Raw genomic sequence first — 19922 nt, 5'->3', positions numbered from 1 at the left:
TCTCCTTTCAAGTAGCTTGGAGCACTAGCCCAACCTAACCTTTCCCCACCCTCCCAAGAAGGCAAAGGAGTTCCAAGAAAAATCAGAGAAGAGAACAGCTCCTTGCCCAGAGGAAAGAGTCAGTCTCCACCTTGCTTGCAGGTGGGCTCTTTAAAACAATCTGGTGTTTATTGGGGAAGCAGAAGAAGAGTTGTAATTTGCGAACTGACTGCATTTCACTGAATAAGACCAGAAGATTAAAAGAAGAAAGAATGAATGCAATTCCTCTCAAGGAAGCAGCTCCTTCCTACGCCTTTTGTTTTCCAAAGGTTCCTTTGCCTTCCTAGGAGGACAGGGAAAGGCAGAGGTAGCGTCTGAGCCGTTCTTCCATTGGTGACCCCTGCTTGTTGATGCCAGGACTAGGCAGTTGGTTGTAGCAGCCATTTTGTTTTCCACAATGCTCCCAATGTAGTGGTGATCCAGGGCGCTGTGGGAAATTTAAATGGTTGCGAAACACAGCTTCCTGGTGATGCTCATAGTCCTGGGCCAGGCGCTTTTTTATGTATTGCAGCAAGCCCTGCTGGAGCAGTGGGCCATGGCAGTTGCCCAAGGATACCAGGTACTAAAGCCATTGCTTCCAGCCTTCCCTGCCCATTGAGAGAAAGATCATCAGGATTCTGAACAGTCCGCCCACAGGAGCAGCTGTAATGTGTATCAAGCTCTAAAACAGCAGGAAATGAGAATTTAATGAATCTTTGGAGTGTTTCTATGTCCATAAGGAAAGCTACAGACACAAAAAAGGCTCTGAAAAAAAACAGAGGGCTGTCCCACTGGGCCTCAGAATCAATCACACACAATCATTGAAATTAGGAAGAAGCACCTGGGCATCCCATAGCAACAACTAAAGCCGCTTTTAACTGAAAAGCAAGACAATTCATGGAGAGAAGTGACATCGCCATGGAAAGAAGTCTTACATCATCAGAAGACATTCTAAAAGATACACACGTTTTGTTAAAACCCACATTTTTCAACATTTTGCATTTCCTACTGTCACACTACAACCCACTGCAATGGATTTTGGCAAATGTGTAGCAGCTCTTACACATCATGTGCAAAATAGATGGATGGCAACCAAGCTTCTACACTTGTTTAGGACACGTGGGCAGGGTGGGCAAGGGGGAATTTAATCAGTTTATTCAACTTTCAGAACCACTTCCTGTGTGCCTTAGAATTGTATGCCCTATGTTGCTCAATAATTTCCCATTTATTTCTCCTTCAAACTCTTCAACATTCAGTTCCAGAAACCGAGAGAAGAGTTTGCTTCTCCCAACGAAAACCTATTTGACTATTTCTAGGCTCAGCAACTAATCCATCCTTCAGTAAGAGAAATCCCTGCAGCCCCACTGGCCAGAACCAAGTAAATTCATCTCATGGTTTTCTTACAGTGCCAGAGCTGCATTTTATCACCTTACAGACCGTAAGCTCTATCAGGCAGGGATTGCTCTCCCACCCTCCCTGATCATTCAGCGTTGAGCCCACAGTTGCTGCTCCATACAAAGAACCATGACTCAGCATGGCCTGGAAGAACTAAAGCCAAGAATGCATTAAAGTGTATTGATAAAGTCAGAGAAAAAGTCCACAGCCAAATGTTCACACACAAATGACCAAACCAGCTTTTTTCCCTAGTAGCTGAAAATGGTGAGGGGAATGAAAGGGAAGGCCCAGTTCATAGAACCAAACTAGAATCATAAAATTGTAGACTTGGAAGGGACCCCACAGGACATCTAATCCAACCCCCTGCAATGCAGGAATCTCAACTAAAGCATCCATCACAGATGATTGTCGAACCTCTGCTTAAAAACCTCCAAGGACAGACAGTCCACCACCTCTCCTAGGAGTCTGCTCCACTGACGAACAGCTCTTACTGTCAGAAAGTTCTTCCTGATATTTTGTCAGAATCTCATTTCATGTACCTTGGTTCTATTGGTTCGGGTCCTAGCCTCCAGAGAAGGAGAAAACAAGCTTGCTCCTCCCTCCATGTGACAGCTCTTTAGATATCGGAAGATGGCTAACGTATCTCCTCTGTCTCCTCTTTACCAAGCTAAACATTGCCCAATTCCCTCGACTGTTCCTCACAAGGCTTCGTTTCCAGACCCTTGATTATCTTGGTTGCCCTCTGCACACATTCAATCTTGTCAATATTCTTCTTAAATTGTGGTGCCCAGAACTGAACACAGTACTCCAGGTGTGGTCAAACAAAGCCAGAATGGAGTGGAACTATTACTTCCCTTGATCAGGGAAGTAATCAACTATACTTCTGTTGATGTAGCCTAGAAGAGCAGTAGTGGGGGTTTTTTTGCCGCTGCATCACACTGTTGACTCATGTTAAGTTTGTGCTCTACTAAGACCCCTATATCATTTTCACATGTACTACTGGCAAGCAAGTATATTTGTGCAGCTGGTTCTTCCTGACTAAGTGTAGAACCGTACATTTGTCCCTATTGAAATTCATTTTGTTAGTTTTGGCCTAGTTCTCCAATCCGTTAAGGTCATCTTGAATCCCAGCAGCATTGCACCCCTCCTTGTTTGGTGTCATCTGCAGATTTGATGAGCAGCCCATCAACTCCTTAACATCTATATGTTTATTGACAAATGGGGGGAACCACCTAAAACCATTAAGGATATATTATTTATTATGTTAAGCAAGATGCAAGTTGCATTCGAGTTGTTGCATGTTGTCGCTTTTTTGAAACAGACACTTTAATACACACACACACCTAAATATACCAGCAGTCTTTGTTTCAAATAGGGAAGATAAATAACACTGGTCAACAACAAATTTGTTGTCTGCATTTTTTCAGCTGATTTAGGATGAATCTGATGCGCTGAATCCAAAAATCACATTGGTTTTGCTCAATCAGGTCAAGTTTTTGAGCTATGGCCACATGTCTTTTTATGTTTTTGTTCACATGTATGTTTGTGTGGAGCATTTTAGAAGAAGTTGGTGGGGGTAAAATGCCTTGTCAAATAATTGTTTTGATTGGAAATGATTATTTTAATGACAAGAAGTATTCAGGTCCGATAGTTCTGGGTGATTATGTCGAAAAGGGATCAGTTTGAAGTCATAAAACCTCGAAATCTTCCATAAATCGGTCCAGCAAAGCATAAAGTTGGGGGATCAAAACTAAGTTAATGGGGCAGCTGCCCCACGAAGTATCCTGATCTTCAATCAGCACGTTGTCCTGTAGCTCATTGTGATGAAATTCCAGTGCCTATCTTCGGAGAACTTCCTGGCATTAGTGACGAAGATGCCTCCAGTGTTGAAGGACATGAAGAAGAAGAAGTGGTTCTTGAAGATGATGCTCCACATCCATTTTCCCAAAAGGAGTTGAATGATCTAGTTTGCGACCTCAGCTTGTCAAAGGACTCTGCCGAACTGTTGGCATCCAGATTGAAGGAAAAAGGCCTCCTCTCTGACAGTGCTCGCACCAGCTTCTTGTGCAACAGGCATCAAGAGTACCTCCGTTTTTTCTCAGAAGAGAAGGACTTGGTGTACTGTGCAGATATTGCGCAGCTTCTGCTCAAGCTTGGAGTGCCACAGTACGAACCCAAAGATTGGAGACTGTTCATTGACAGCAGCAAGCGATCACTGAAATGTGTTCTGCTACACAACAGCAACCAGTTTGCCTCTATACCCCTGGCTCACTTGAGTACACTGAAGGAGAACTATGAAGCGGTGAAGTATGTGCTGGAGAAAATTGGTTATGATCAGCATAAGTGGTTTATTTGTGTTGACCTGAAGATGGTGAACTTTTTGTTGGGACAACAGTCTGGCTTCACCAAGTACCCATGTTTTCTGTGCATGTGGGATAGTAGGGACCATGCTAAGCATTACACAAAGAAGGACTGGCCTGTGCGGGAGGAATTGGTGCCTTGCAAAGAAAGGAACGTCATCAACGACCCTCTGGTGGACAGAGACAGAATACTCTTCCCACCGCTGCACATCAAGCTCAGCTTAATCAAGCAGTTCACCAAGGCTCTGGACAAGGATGGTGACTGCTTCATTTACTTGTGCCAGGCTTTTCCAGGATTGACCATGGAGAAGTTGAAAGCTGGCATCTTTGACGGTCCTCAGATCCGTCAGCTCATCAGAGATCCAGAGTTCGGAAACTCAATGAACGAAGTGGAACTGGAAGCGTGGAAGGGATTTGTTCTGGTAGTGAAGAACTTTCTTGGCAACAATAAGGCCAGAAACTACGCAGAACTTGTCAACAACATGCTGACTGCTTTCAGAAACCTGGGCTGCAACATGAGCGTCAAGATGCACTACCTATTTTCACATATGGACCGGTTTCCTGAAAACCTGGGTTCAATGAGTGACGAGCAGGGGGCGAGATTCCATCAGGACATGAAAGATGGAGACCAGGTATCAGGGTCGCTGGGACGCAGTCATGGTGGCTGACTACTGTTGGACTCTGAAGAGAGACCTCCGTGCTGCTGAGCATTCCAGGAGTTCCAAGAAACAGAAGTTCAAGCCCTGAAGTTTGAAAAATGGTGAAGCAACATGCAATTTACGTGTACTTACCTTTATCAATGCCCACCATTCAGTTTACAGAAAACCTGACCTGATGGAGAGAAACGGATGCCATTTCCTGATTCAGCAGTGCAAAAATACCCTAAATCAGTTGTAGAAATCTAGACAACATTCAAAAAGTAAAAAAATTGTTGCCCAGTGTTGTATAGAATAATTAGGCTTCTGATATAAAAACAAAATAAAGCAAATTATGTGCTTGTTTATTCAACTGTATATAAAGAAACTCCACCAACTTTACAAGGTTAGAATATACATGGTGCCCTATTCATGTAGAAAAGACCAAATACTGTTTTCCATCAAGTTGGAGATGGGGATGGAAATAGAATTACCCAGGTGATGCACACAGTACTTAAAGCCTTTTCAGGAAATTTTCTGATTTCTGTCATATGAAAGTGGCTGGCACTCTTGGTTATAGGGAAGTGATCAATACTAGATAGTGAGGAATAAATATTGCCTCCTGACAGCAGCAGTTATTAACTTAAATCAAGTTAATAAAGACAACTACAGATGTGCTTGTTTAATGAAACTTTTTTTTTTGCAATGCAGCACTCTGCTAATAGTGGTTGAATACTTTGTCTTTAGAACTCAAACTGTGATAAGGACCAGTTAAAGGAAGCTCCTCCCTCCAATCCTGATTGATTGGGGTGTGGGTGTGGGTGTGCGTGTGCGCGCACATGCATGCATGCAGAGAGAGAAATTAGTCTAACAAAGAGTGCTTCTCTGCCCCTTGTCAGTTATAACAACCAAGCTTCTTGCATATACTACTACTACATACATCTTACTACTACTACTCTGCTGACTTCTGAAATATCCAACAGTTCTCCTTAAGGCAGATTGCTGTCTGCTTACTACCTTTACCATTCAGCTGCTTCTTTCCATTCTCTCACAAGCATTTTCACACAAATATTACCCAAGTTATTTTGGGGTAAAAACCATTCTACCCAAGTTATTTTTGGAGTAATCACGCAGGAATGTTCCCCTCTCTATTCCAGAGCTTTGTTATGAGTTATAGCAACCGAGAAACCTTGATTAAGGAAACAACAGTGAGAATGGCAAAAATTGCATGGAAATAAGCTGAAGCGTCACCTTAAATAAGGCGACTTGACAAAATTACCAAAAGGGAAAACGTTCCCAGAAAATTCATTTCCACATAAAGCAAGAATGTTCAGCCCTTCCGTTCTCAAACCCTTGGATCTTTTAGAACCAGAAGCTACAGTCTTTTTCCCTTCACCCTCATCATCTATTCAAAGGAGTGTGCAGATACTGAGTCATATAAATAAATCACTGTGGGACGGCTTGGAAATGTGTAGGTGAGTGTTAAAATAGCTTGCACATATGTTTATTAAAACGTAGACGGTATGAAGGATCTGGAGATATTTACTGTATTGTATTGCTGTGCTTAATGCTAGGTTAGATAACATTCTACCAGGGTATGGGAGAACAGAAGGAAAAAATAGGCCTGCTCTGGAAGAAACTGGCAAAATCTTAATTATGTTAGAGGAAATGTAATTTCATACTAACCAAAGCTGACTAGCCATTTCTCGCTTCATGTTCCATGCCTACAAAAACTCATCTAAGAAGCCCATGCTTCTGCCATATAAAATAAAACAACAACAACATTGCTTAAGGAAAGGAGAACATGCTGCACCCATCTTTATCCCCAATACACTGGAGCAAACTCATTTTGTCCTGCATAAATAACAAATATAAGCAATAGGCTTTAACCAGATTCCTCAAACAATGACATCAGCATGGGATCTATCAACTTCAAGCTCTCCCTAAGACTATTCCCTTCCTAGAGTTCTTCACAAATTGCATGGATCTTGTATGTCCAGCTAAGGTTTTTGGCACAGATAAGCTCAGCACAGTACAAGACTTCACCCTCCTTAAGAGAACCTTTCCTTCCTCTGTATCCTCTGACATATGCAGAAGAGTCACAACACCCTGAGCTTTGGAGCATGTCAGAGTCCAGTGTTTTATGGGATATATGAACATACATACATACATACATGCACTCACTCCCAAAACCTCTAGCCTGTGCTGAAGACTTACGGGAGGGAAAGGTTTGGTGGTGAACACAAATAACAGTTAGTTACTGAGACAAGCCAAATGTTTTGGATCCTTGCCTATAACAGCATAATGGTATGATCTACAACCTTGCACTAGCAAAGCAGGAAGTAGATGCCTTCTCCTAAGCAGGCATTTGAAAATGTAACAAATAAATCTCCCTCTACGACAGATGAGGTGCTTCCAAACATGGGCTATTTAGAAGCAAATAATTACCGCTGCAATGCCAGTGGAGTGGCAACTTATAATTTCCAGGCCTCTAGAATCCAAATAGCATTCTGTAGCCATGTGGGTAACCCCCATTCTCCCAACCTCAAGAACTGATGAGGACAAAGGATTAATTTCTCTTCTCCCACCCTTAGCTGCCCTTTAGAATGAGAAAAAGAAATAGAAAAAAAGAAATGCAATTTGAACAGGGAAAAATTAAAGAGAGTTGATTCCTAAAGGGGAGAGAGGAACTACAACGAAGGAAATGTCTCTACCATAATCCAGGGCTAAGGGATTTACGGCCTTCTAGTTGTTCCACTAAGCTCCCATCATCCCTAACAGTTGGGTGTGCTGACTGGGGCTGATGGGAGTTGGAGTCCGGACAGCCAAAGGTTTAACACTCCTTCCACAATCTATGCAGGCCATAACTGGTCCTGAACCCACAGAACAGCTGCACAATGGGTCATCTACAACTGGAGAAGTTGAGCAACTGTTCCACTTTGTTAAAAAGTGGAGTTGTCTAAGCTTTCGGGGGGGGGGCTAGAAACTAAACAATAAAATATGGAAGGACCATGTTTTGACCACACCATTACTGAGATGTCTCATAAAAAGAAAGTAACAAAGAATAGCTACTTCACAGTAAATGCCCAGTGTGAAAGCAGGCATGATATCTGTTTAATATGGTATCTGTCAGGGATGCTTGCCCCATGGTAAGAATTGGACTCTGTGACCCACTGAGAACAGCTTTAGGTATATTCATATACACAGATACAGTAGTGCTAGTGCAATCTGCTCATACTTTCTGTACTTGCACAGATCATCAACTCCTGAAGATGCCTCTATTACAGAAGTGTGCTGTATTATGCTCTCACAGGTAAGTCATAGGAAACTGGTTTATTATATGTACATAATGTATGTGCCAAAATCCAACATCAACCTTTTCTCTTGGTTTGATGTATTCTTTATTTATAATTTCTTCATTCTGCAACTAATGTGTAACTGAGAAGACAAATACCTGCCATAAACAAAGCCGTTACACGTATACAAATGCTTTCAGGTCCCATACTTGTAGCCATATGCTATTTAGACAGTAACTGATTAGCACCAAGTATATTGTTTCCTGTGTTCTCGAAGCTACTAAAATGAGTTTCACCAAACTGTGGGAGGCAGTGGAAGACAGGAATGCCTGGTGTGCTCTGGACCATGGGGTCACAAAGATTCGGACACGACTAAACGACTAAACAACAACAACAACATATTGTTTCCTGTGGTTATTACCACATTTCCAGACAAGCAAATGGGAGGAATGATAACCCTAGACCTATTTAGTTTGCCAGGTGAAACTAAATGTTTAGTGTGCAATGTTCTGTCCTGACCCTTCCTGGGCCAATTGGGTGGGGGTTGAGCGGAAGTCCTTGTGCAAGTGTCCTCTGAAAAGAGTCATTAGTTGGATCCTGCCAATTACTTTCAACTGCATACCATCAAGAAAGATGGTGGCTGTTGGTGGAGGCCACCAAAAATTATTCCACCTGGCAGTAACTCCTCACAGAAGCCATAATGACGTAGGAACATGGAGAGTCATATGACAGAGCCAGTCAGAAACATGCAGCTGTGTCGCAAATAATTCTTCACATATTGGCCTTTTTCCAGGTTCACACACTTAATCAGGTGAGGTGGGTGGCATTGTGGCAGAGGTCTTAGTGCCCTGGTTACAGAATGCCCTTCCCAGAGAGACTGACCTTTCACTTGTGTGTGTGTGCGTGTGTGTGCGCGCCATTCTCCCAGGCCTTTTAATGTGAATTTTCAGTGCATTTTAGATTTCTGGCACTTGGTAAATTTTGTTGATGGTTTTACTGCTTTGTATGTTTGCTGTGCTGGTTTTATGTGGCTTTTCTGATTGTATGCAGATGTTACAGTTATTATAATGATATTGTGCTGGTTACTTTATTATAGCATCTTACTTATTTTAATCTTAGCAAACTGCCCAGACACTTCAGGTATCTGGGTGCTATAAAGTGTAAGTCATTGTTGTTGTTACTGGTGTCCCACATGCTAAACAGCTCACAAATGTTAGAATCCCCATACGAAGGATGTAACTTTTAAAATAGACCACAGAGTTAATACAAGATACACACACACGGAAGCACTGGGAGACGCACTGCAATTTGCCTCTCCTATTGGTTATAGCTACTACTGTTAATTATTGCAATGCTTTGTTATATATGCAGCACCATGTAACAATAACCACATATGGTCAAATATAAAATGTGGCAATTCCATGTCTTTCAAAAGTAAGTAGCTTGATGCACTGTAAGCTTAGGTATGGACCGGACAATGAATTCACCTTCACTCAAACTGCCGCATGATAGACATGTCACCTGCAAATTCCTCAGTACAGACCACTAGTAATGAACCAGGTGCCTTATATATTTCTGCAAATTTATTGTGCGATTTTGTTATTTACACATTACAAGAAGACAGTCTATTTATTTGTATCATTGATTATCATTATCCTTTTTTAAACTCATAAAAGTTTTTTTTGGGGGGTGGGGATAGAATAGTCTGTTTGTTGTATACTAGTATCTCACACACTCCAAGTAAAAAATGTTCCAAATCATTAAGATGTGTCCTTTTCAACACAGAGAACTTCAAAGTGGTGCACTTCTGAAGTAGTACATAAACATTCTCAGTGCAATGAATCTGCTTAATAATTTAATTTTTAAAAGTAAGTCCAAGCTAAGAGTACAGAATGTAGAAAAAACAACAACTAAAAAAACCTAGCTATAAGGTCCCTTACTTTCTCTGCCATAGCCATCATGTTTGTGTGATCAGCTCTGACCCATGGAGGTACAAGTCTAAACGAATACTTGTTTCTCCATTGTTCTACATAAACCAGGGAAACTACTCAGATTACTCTGAAGCAAGGCACACAAGGCCAACACTGTGCTGAAGGTTTGGATATGACCAGTACCTGGAGGGCAATCGTCTGAGAACCACATCTATACCACTTTGAGTCCATGACAGACAGAAGGCAGGGTATAAAGGTAAGAAAATTAATGTTTTTTAAAAGAAGGCTTTCCAGTACTTTCCCATGGGCAGTTCATAATTCGTTTCTATTAGATGAGAAAATGCCTCGCGGATAAAAGATAGTAGCATCTATTTTGGCCTGCCTAAGTTCCCTAAAAACAAACAAGATTTCACAGGTCTAGTTTGGTCTCCTCCTCCAGTAAGGTCATGTTAGAGGTTATTGCAAAATTTCTGAACTAACATATCACCAAATATCCAGGGATCCAAGTTTTTAACATTTTAATTAGCTCAAAGTACCAGTTAAGGCTGCTCATAAATGAAATCAATATCAAATTAAAATTATAAATGGTTAGAAATGTTTCAACTATGCTTAGCAATCTAATTAATGTAAGCACTTTGCTGCATGGTCTAGAGTATGCTGCTATTGAAATCAATGAGCATAAATTCAGCACAGTCCTCCATGTTGCTACATGTTGTTGTTTTAAACGATCCTCTGTAGCCCATTTGATACTAAAGTTTTCTTAAGGAAGCTGCTTAAAAGGCTTTGGCACTACAGATTGGACTCCAAACAACTACATCTGCTAACAACGCAGGCTCTGTCAGAAGAGCAACAACTGACATCCCACGTCTAAACTTTATGGCATTTTTATGGTGCATTTACGGTAACTCTTGGAAATGCAGCACATGATGCAAAAATACACGTGTATTGTATGACATAACCACTCCCTTGTTTTAAACTGCTGGACATTAATTATTATTATTAGTATTGAATTATGAGATCCTTCCATGCTCAGTTCACGACGATTGAAAGCCCTTCGTTTGTATTTAAGCTTCTACTGGTGTGTCCTACAGAGAAGTTGGGACACATGAAAAGGTTACTAATAGAAACCTTGTGGTGCCTAACTAACTTTCAAATGACTTGTTTCCACTGAACAGCCTACATTCTGTTTTATTCCCATCAAATGAAAATATTTAAGAGGAAAACAGTTTCATTGTAAATTTAATAGAATTCTGAATGCATGGACTCATTCATGCCTCTAAGACGGATACTGTAGCTGTATAAAATCTTTGTACATGGGATCTGCATCAGGCAAGTACAATAGGCAACATTTGAGCAAATGCAAAAAGTCACGGCATTTATTCTTGGCCACTTTAATAGAAAATAAATCTGCTATGGTTCTGTGTTGTATCAACACCTTCTTTCCATATTTATTACCTGTATATATATTTTTCATGTGAAAACACAGTCACATATTAAATATGAAAGAAAATATTTTCTTGCTACTCTTCTTCAACTGTGTAAAAAAAGGGCCACTTCACCATAAGTTAAAAAATTCTCACGCAATAGGCACATTCATGAAGAAAATAACATAACTCAGTCGGTACAGCGTGCATCTCTTAATCTCTGTGTGTTCCCATGCCGGGCAAAAGAATTCCTGCATTGCAGTGAGCTGGTCTAGATGATCCTCACAGTCCCTTCCAACTCTACAATTCTAAAATTCTAACGTGCACACAGGTGTGCCACATGAGCATGGCAGATTAATTACATGTACAGATGCACTGACACCAGTCCTGGGTGTGATCGCTGTTACACAGGAGATGCAAATTGTTGACTTTGTAGGAAAAAAAGTGTTGTGTAGGAATGCCTGCCAATACAGGAATTTGGTAATGCATGAAGTGGTTCCTATTTTATGTGTTTATGGATGGGGACAGACCTTAGGGTAGACCCACTGAAATTAATGGCTATGATTAACTTAGGTTAATTCATTTCAGTGGGCTGACTCTGAGAAGCACTAGCATTAAATACAATCTTTTCAAAGGGAGTTGAGGGTGGTACGACAGAGGCATCATCGGTTACGTAGTGCACACATTTCTTTTGTCCTACCAATAGTTCTGGTCAAACAGGTTTTGCTGGCTCTTGGAGGTCTACAAAACCTTGCAGAACCTGTGAAGAAAGACAACAGAGGTGCGTACACCATGTGCAATAATAAGCCTCTGTCATAGCATCCACATCTCCCTGGGTGAAGGCTGGTCATCTCCAGTGCAAATAGTCATCTTTTGCTTTGCTGGCTTAGCACTTTGTTTACACAGAACAAATGGTTCAGCAGGAACTGAGAAGAGGAGGGACAGAGGGGTATGGGTTTTCAGAGCAACTTTTACTCAAATATCATGTTTCATTAAACCCTCCCTCCAAGAAACTCAAAGGGGGTTGCAAGTTGAAAGAGAGAAGATGGACAGAACTCGGGGTCATCCAGTGAGGTTGAAAACTGGCAGAGTCAAGGGGATAGTGAATATGTCTTCACATGGTACAGAGTTAAAATATGGAATTCACTTCCACAAGATATAGTGACAGCCACCAACTTAAAGGGCTTTAGAAGGGTATTAGACAAATTCATGGAGGCGGAGACTATCAATGGCTGCTAGTCATAATGTCTATATTGCTTCTATTATCATAATCCGGATGCCTCTAAATATCAGATGTTGGGAATCACTAATGTGGAGAATGCTATTGTGCTCGTGTCCTGCATCGTGGCTTCATGGACATCTGGTTGGTCACTGTGAGAACAGGATGCTGAACTAGATAGGATGGATCCTGCATGGCATGTTCTCCCCGTGGCCATCCACCATGGCCTGTGGCTGGGTGGCATGAAGGGAGAAAAAGCAAAATGACTATTATTTTTTTCCACCCTTCCTCAAGATGCTCAAGGCAACTTACATGGTTCTTCCTCTGCCTATTCCAGTTTATGTGGTAGGTTAGCATTTTAAACACCAACAGGGAAAAGGCTTTGGAATGGGAAAATGACAGTAAAGACAAGGGTAACACTCTCAGGTGCCTCCTCCTAAGAAGCTTTTTAAAAAATAAAAAAATAAAATATGGGGACTGGAGTTCCAGTACACAATTATCTGTGCATAATGTGCAGCCGGCCCCCAAACGGCAAACCCTATATAAGCTTCAACTGTGCCATGGAGCTTCAATGTGCCATGAGTGTGAACCTATGCATATTCAGTGGAACAGATGTCCCATCTTGTTCAATGACGCTTACTCCAAAGTGAACACACAAAACCACAGGATGATATCAATGTTAGTTATGGTCATATTCAAAGCAGACACAGTGAAATCAGTGGACTTAAGTCAACTGATTTCAGTGGGTCTACCCTAAGTACGAATTAGTCAAATTTCACCCACGTTCATTAGTACTTCCTTCCGAAAAAGCATTTTGCAGGAGGAGAATCCTATTAATCTGCGGCATAGAAAGCTGCCTTTGTAGACCATTAAGATTCTTGGCACTTCATGGTTTGAGAGACAGGAGGACCTTCCAGGGTTGAACTTGGGACCTTCTGAACGGAAAGCATGTGCTGTGCCACTACGGTGCAGACATTCGCTGGTGGGGCTCAAACACCCAGCCACTGTAAGCCACTGGCAGCAGCTGCTGATTGTCGCAAGCTGCCTTATACCAAATCAGACCATTAGTCCAACTAGCTACAGTGACTGGCGAGAGCTGCGCAGGTTTTCAGACAGGAGTCTTCCCTACCCCTACCTAGAGCTGTTAAAGACCAAATCTGGGACCCTCTGCATACAAAGTCATAGTGCCTGACCACTGCAAAACTTTTGTCCTGTCTAAGCAACTACCTCTAAGAAGCATGGGTGATGTAAGTAGAATGGTTTATATTTGTAATACTAGCAGACGGAAGCATTTCAAAAAGTGCCAGTGTTCCACATCTCATTTATGTGTTAAAATGTCACCAGCAACAAAAGACGGTATGCGAGTACAAACAGGAGTTATAATTCCTAGCTCAAGTTATTGTATAGCACTATTTAAAAGGCTGTGGGGTGCCTTTTACGTACCGATGCACATAATGCCATAATCTGTGTGGCTATTTAATGTGAAGAAATAGCTATCCAGTTCACCCCACTAGCAACAGATATTGCTTTCTATAACTCTTAACTATTTAGCATCTTGAGGTTCTGGGTTTGTTTGCTTTTTTAAAATACTATCCTGTCCTCTCTAGATGCACTTATTTACATTGCTTGCTATTTAAAAGTGTTCTTAATTTCCATTAGTTGGGTCTTGTCTTCTGCTGAACAAAGGAATTTAAAATGTAAAATAAAAGACTGTGACAGTGTAAATACACAAATACTGAGAAACACAAAAAGCAAGCGATGTCCTCACTTATTTTTTAGCTCAGTAGATTCAGAGGCTGCTGCATGCATATAATCCCATCAAACAAAGGACAGTCTCCCACATGGCAGATTTAAACAGGGGATTGTTTTGCTTCCCTATCTGCTGAACAGTACCGATTCCACAGTTTAGGGGTTTAGCCACAAGTCTTGGCTACTAGAAAATAAATAATGGGCAACAAGCACAAACACACCACACCACCATGCAAATAGACATGCCACTGACATACTCTTGCTCATTTCTGGCATAAGTTAGAAGCTACCTCCTTTGCTAACACAGGAGGAGACCACAGGTCGCGTTTGACTGAGAAGCCATTGGTCTAGCTTAGGCAGCAGCAGGTGCTGGGATCAGAGCCTAAGCCAGGCAAAGTAAAGGTGCTCTTAAAGAACCCTTATGGACTGATCCTGAAGCAGGATCCCTGAGAGAGAGGTGCCAATGTTTCCTCACAACACCTTGAGGGTCACCCTTGCAGAGGACAGCAAACAACTAGTTTTGGAAAGTTGTTCTGCAATTGCCCCATCACACCCTGTGGATGGGACCAACCAGGCCTAAAGCCCAGGGGAGAAGGGGAGATCTGCAAGGGTGGGGCGCACCGCATGAGAGAAAGCGCTCTATGAACATGTCCACGCAGTCACCTTCTTCACACGGGCATCTCCTTCAGCTCCTACCAGCAGAAGGCTATAATCTAGAAATGTGGGTTAGTTGATGATGTGGGTCAAGTGTGTTTGGTGGTGGTTTTTGTGAGGTTTCTTTTTTAAGCTCTTTATTTAGGCTTGCCGATCTTGACCACGAAAAACCAGTTCAAGTGTATGTCAGAGAACTCAAGTTTTGTTGGGTCAAAAACGGAGTCAAATATACCCTACTCTCACAAAGTCACTTGTAACACTGAACAAAAACCAGTTCCTCTCCCCACCATAACACTCGTGAACCTCTTTTTTCCACCGTCAGAAACCACGACGGCATTTTTGTTCTGTGTTTTGAGCGCTTTAAAAGAGTAGGAATTTTCCCGCCCTTTCAATGCGTTCTGAGGGGAGGTTCAGCGCTGGCGCTTGTTATGACTGGGAAACAAACGGAGATAGAGAGGGGTGGTCGTTTTTCTGCACTAATTAACACTGAAGATCGTGCGCGTGCGGATCATGTATATCCTGCAACGGAGTTGGGGTGGTGGTGGTTTGCCTTCAGATACTGTAGATCCATTCCGACCCACTACTTTGAGGAAAAGTAAAAAAGGAATACGAGACTGGAGAGAGCGTGTGACCCACACAGGAGATCCCGTTCGCACACCACCCGCCCGGCCGACCACCAACTTTCCTCCCCGCCCGCCGCGCGCTCACCTTCCAGCCGGCCGAGCTGTTGCTGTCGCCCTTATCCTTGAAGTAGGGCACGCAGCGCACCATCCACTCGTAGATCTGCGAGAGGGTGAGGCGCTTCTCCGGGGAGCTCTCGATGGCGCGAGTGATCAGGTCCGCGTAGGACAAGTTCCCCCACGCGTTTCGGCGGGACGAGCATTTCCTCGGCGCCGCCGCCGCCCCGCTCGCCCCCGGCTGCTGCGGCTGCTGCCCTCCGCTCGGCGCTCTGGCGCCCTGGCCGGACCCGTCGCCGGACAGCCCCGAGAAAGGCGCCAGCAGGCGGGCCGTGTCCTCCGGGGCCAGCGCCTCGCCGCCGCCGCCGCTAGGGACGGCGTCTCCGACGGCCATGGCCGAGCTGCCCCCTTGCTCCTCGTCGTCGACGTCGTCGTCCTCCTCCGGGATCATGGAGGCGGCGTCGGCGCCCGCTTCCCCCGCGGGCTTGGCCGGGCTCGCCTGCAGCTCAGGCCTCTGCAGGGGCCACGTACAGGAGCGCGGGCGGCTCTGGGGCTCGAACTCGGGGTCCAGGTCCACGTCCACGGGGGACAAGGGGGCGGGGGGAGACGCCTCTGCCATCTTGGCCTCTCCCCCGCTCTGGAGGCTGCTCTGCCTGCCTGCCGATCCGCTGCCAAGTGGGGATGTCAGGGAAGAGGAGCCCGATCAACACCTCGGCCGTCCCTCCTCCGCCGCCGCCGCCTCCTCCTCTCGCACCTCCTAGTAGCAGCGATCAGCGAGGTTGTACAAACATGCCACGCTCCATTAAAGGTCCGGCCGCCTCCTTTTCACCCCGCCACCTCTCCTTCCCTACCGCCAGCAACAACAACCAATAAAATCAATCGGGAAAAAGAAACGATCAGGTGGTCAAGCCGGCTCCAGGTGCGTCCTCTTCCTCGGGATCCTGAGGAGCGCCGATTTTGCAAGAAACAGCCCCCCCCAAAAAAACACCCAACCCTTGCAGAGTGGGAAAGCAAATCTCCGCGGCGGCGCGCCCGTGTGTTTGTTTATCTTTCACCCCGTGCAGGATTGCTCCAATAGCATCTCGCGGTATGCATTAAAGAGACCACTTCCCGCGGGCTCTCTCCCCCTCCGCACGCCTAAAAATAAAGAGAGAGCCACGAGTCTCTTCTTGCTTGTTGCTTTGGCGGGCGCTTTCTGTTCGGCTCCAGGAGTCCTTCTCCACCGCTGACTTCGAAACAGCTTAGCTGGGAAACTGAAGTCTTAAAACGCACCCGATAGCGCCTGCTCCATTCCTCTTCCCCGCCCCACAAAAAAGCAAAAAAAAACCCCAAAAAGGGGGCGCAGAGGGGCAAAACAACAACACCGGGAAACTCACGCTCTGCTGTGGTTTTTAAAAAATCCGAATCTTCAACGTGGGGGAAAGAGAGGGAAAGAGAGCGAAGACTCGGGATCCAAGACAAGTCAAATCGCCGGTCTTCCAACAGGTCCAGAAGCCCGGAGTCCTCGTCCTTTAGGGCTGCCAAGGTTTTCGTTCCAGTATCCACACCAGCCCGCTCATCACCTCCTCGCTCCTGCTGCTGCCATCTTGACAGTTTCCCCTCTTTCACTCAAGTCATTTAAACAAGCCTTGGCGAAAAGGCAGAGCGGGAGGTCACGCAGGCGGAGGGAGGGAAGGAGGGAGAGAGGGAGGGAGGGACGAAGGAGAGAGCGAGCGAGCGAGCGGCAGGTTCCAAGCAGCGGCGAGCAGCTCGGACGGCGGAAAATCCAGGTCGGAATTCACAGGAGGAGGAGGAAGGCGCAGCGTTGCTGCTGCTGCTCTTGCTGTATGGCTCCTGCTAGCACGGTTCCCTCCAGCTCGTCTCGCCTTAGGCAGAGGAAGAAGCCTTTAAAACAAAGCGACGCGGATGATCCCCCTGCCTGGAAGAAGCGCAGGAGGAGGAGGAGGAGGCGCCACTGGCGGGGACGAAGGGCGCCTCTGCAGCTCGCGCGAGCAGCCCGCCGCCCTCCGCTCTGCTGACTTCCACATTCCTTCTCCTAACAACCAGCGGCGGCAACACAAAGTTATAGACACACGCAGGGAGCCACAACCTAACCCGGTAGCAGCAGCCTGGGCGCCACCCACCAAGTGGGAAGGCCTTGCGTCGTCGGCGGGAGGGGCGAGCGAGCTGCCAGCGCAAGGCTGGCTATCTGGAGGCATCTCAGCCAACAGGCGCTCTCGGTCGCCTGCCTTTAACCCTTGGAAAAACGCATCGCTGTTAAAAATCAGCAAATGGAGCCATTCATGGAGGAGCAGGGATTTAAAGAAACAATGCATTAATAAAGAGGTGTGTCTTAGGAGATCTGGGTTGTGTTTGTTACTACGTGTTACCTTAGCTTTTGTTTTGTTTTGTTGGAACAACGTTTCCCCACGTTTTGTTTACTGCCTTCGCCCTCAATCTTTCCCTTCCACTCAGACCTCTTACCTTTAAAGCAGAGCTTAGAAAACACAGGAGTTGTGTGGGCACGTGCTGACCACTTTTTCATGCGCTGGAACGTTGGGGACAATCTTTGCAGTTCTCTGTTGTTTTGCTACAAAACATGTGGGTGGGTTGGAAACACAACAATGCCTTTTCTTTTACAAAGCAGTAGCTGTTGGAGTTTTCTGCAGTGATGCTGGAGTTTCTGCTGCAAAGGTGCCAACTAAGGCAATCCTTCTGGCATTTCAAGCTAAGGCTAATGTTTGAAAATTCAAAAGTAACCGCTAACGGAAGCGTATTTTAATTTTCACACTTTTTTAACATTGAGAGGAATTTAGACATGTTTAGATGTGTCTTTCCCATTTCCAATTTCTTTGGAGAAAGTCATGCGATAATGAATGAATAAACGGATAAGTTAACAAACTCTGGTAAAAGGTTCAAACATTAAAGGAAAATCTGCTTCATTGTTCCTGCTTAGTAAGTGCTAAGAATCTAATGGTGGTCAGCTATTAAGAGTATGCAGATGCATAGCAAGGCATTGCTTTTTCTGTTGAGACAAAATGTATCCCTTACAGAAATCTGATGTGTGGCCCAATTCTATGTATGTTTACTGAAGTTTCATTAAAATCAACCAGATTTATTCCCAAACATAGAGCATAAATAGGTCGGTTTTGTTTTAATCACAGCCACCCACCCAGCACTAGGTGACTACAAAATCGTGATGGGGGAGGGCAAGTAATTAGATAACAAGAAAAGTGATTACTTTGCCTTTTCTATAAATATAGTAGATTTTATAGGTATACATAAAATACCCATTACATACCATTAATTTAAGTGAGAACTATACATGTGCTCTGTTGTCCAACTGAAACAGATGGGTGTAAAAATGCCTTATTTTGATGTACATGTTAATGTTGATGTACATGTGATTTTTCTTTGGCCATAACCAAGTAAGAGTTGGGCCTTTACCTTTCTTTATTGGGATCCTTAAGTAAATAACACCACCAGGTTGCAACATTATGTATGTGTTTTGGCCCAGATTCAGAATTCCCATGAAGACCTTTTCACCACTGTTTATTCTAGATAACACAATATCAGCAATTGACTGCAAGATCTTGGACTACATTTATGTAACACTCAAGTATCCAGATAGAATGGGTTGAAGTAATGTGGGGAAATAATAGATTTTTTAAATGACTTCATTCCCATGCATACTTATTTCCAAGTGAACTGGGCAGCATTTTCTTACAGTGGTTTATATATAATTTCATGATCCAGCTGGATGATAATGGTTTTAATATATTATTCAGCAGAAACAGTCACTGCACCCTTTACAATGATTCTGAACATTTCATTTCAAGTAAGTTGGTAGTTATAAATTGACATCACTTCCTCACACTGTACAATATGAACTAGATTGGAAATTAACAGCGCTTTCTTACATTTTAAAAATCTCATCCCCTCCCTGATGTTTATTCCGAAAGTGCTCTGTTTAAACACTACCTTGTTTAAATAGTGGAGAGGCTGTGAAAGAGTCAACATTTCATTCAAACAGATAAAGGGTTCACTTTATCCAGGACTGACTTCAGTTAATTCCCATACAGTCTCGAATTTGTACCTGATAATTGATCTTGCATCATGTTTCATTAGCTACTAATAATTTGCATAATTCCCCCCTAACTTTTGTGTATATATGCACATTTAGAATTACTGCCCAGGTACTAACTGTTGATTGACAACTTCAAGGCTCCCCCCTCCTCTCCCCCACATGATTCTTCATCCATTAGCAGCACCCCCCTTCTTCTTTCTTTTTAATACAATCTTTACTGGTTTAAAATCAACACACACAAAAAACTTAGAAAAAGAAAACAGAACAAAGAACCCACAATACATCTCTTAAAAAAAGAAATAGAAAAATACATTGCGAATACACAGAAATATTCCAGCCATCAACTTCCAACAGCCTTTCAGATAGAGGACTCCATCTAATGCAGGATCGTCCTCCATAAGGCAGAACATGTGGCTACTTTGACACTAATATAAATAGGGGCTATGGTAAATGCGGAGGAATTCCATTCTATGTGCATATCAGAGCTAACTTATGGAG

General features: G+C 43.7%; 1 protein-coding gene across 3 annotated transcripts in view; it reads right to left on the bottom strand.

Moving 5' to 3' along the window:
* FOXO3 (forkhead box O3) overlaps positions 1–17681 on the bottom strand; it is a 116872-nt gene extending 99191 nt beyond the window's left edge. Inside the window, exon 1 of one of the 3 annotated variants that reach the window (XR_014005983.1) lies at positions 15390–17444. Coding sequence is in view for 2 of the 3 variants with exons in the window: in XM_081186596.1 (XP_081042722.1) it covers positions 15390–15977 (588 nt within the window). In the remaining variant the exon portion in view is untranslated. Of the gene's footprint in view, positions 1–15389 lie in introns of all 3 variants that reach the window. The other 2 variants (XM_081186596.1, XM_081186595.1) reach the window with 2 other exon arrangements.
* Between the last annotated feature and the right edge of the window lie 2241 nt (positions 17682–19922).

The sequence above is a fragment of the Podarcis bocagei genome (assembly GCF_964188305.1).
Source record: "Podarcis bocagei genome assembly, chromosome: 3".
Taxonomy (NCBI): Eukaryota; Metazoa; Chordata; class Lepidosauria; order Squamata; family Lacertidae; genus Podarcis; species Podarcis bocagei.
This window is presented reverse-complemented; position numbering and strand designations above follow the sequence as displayed.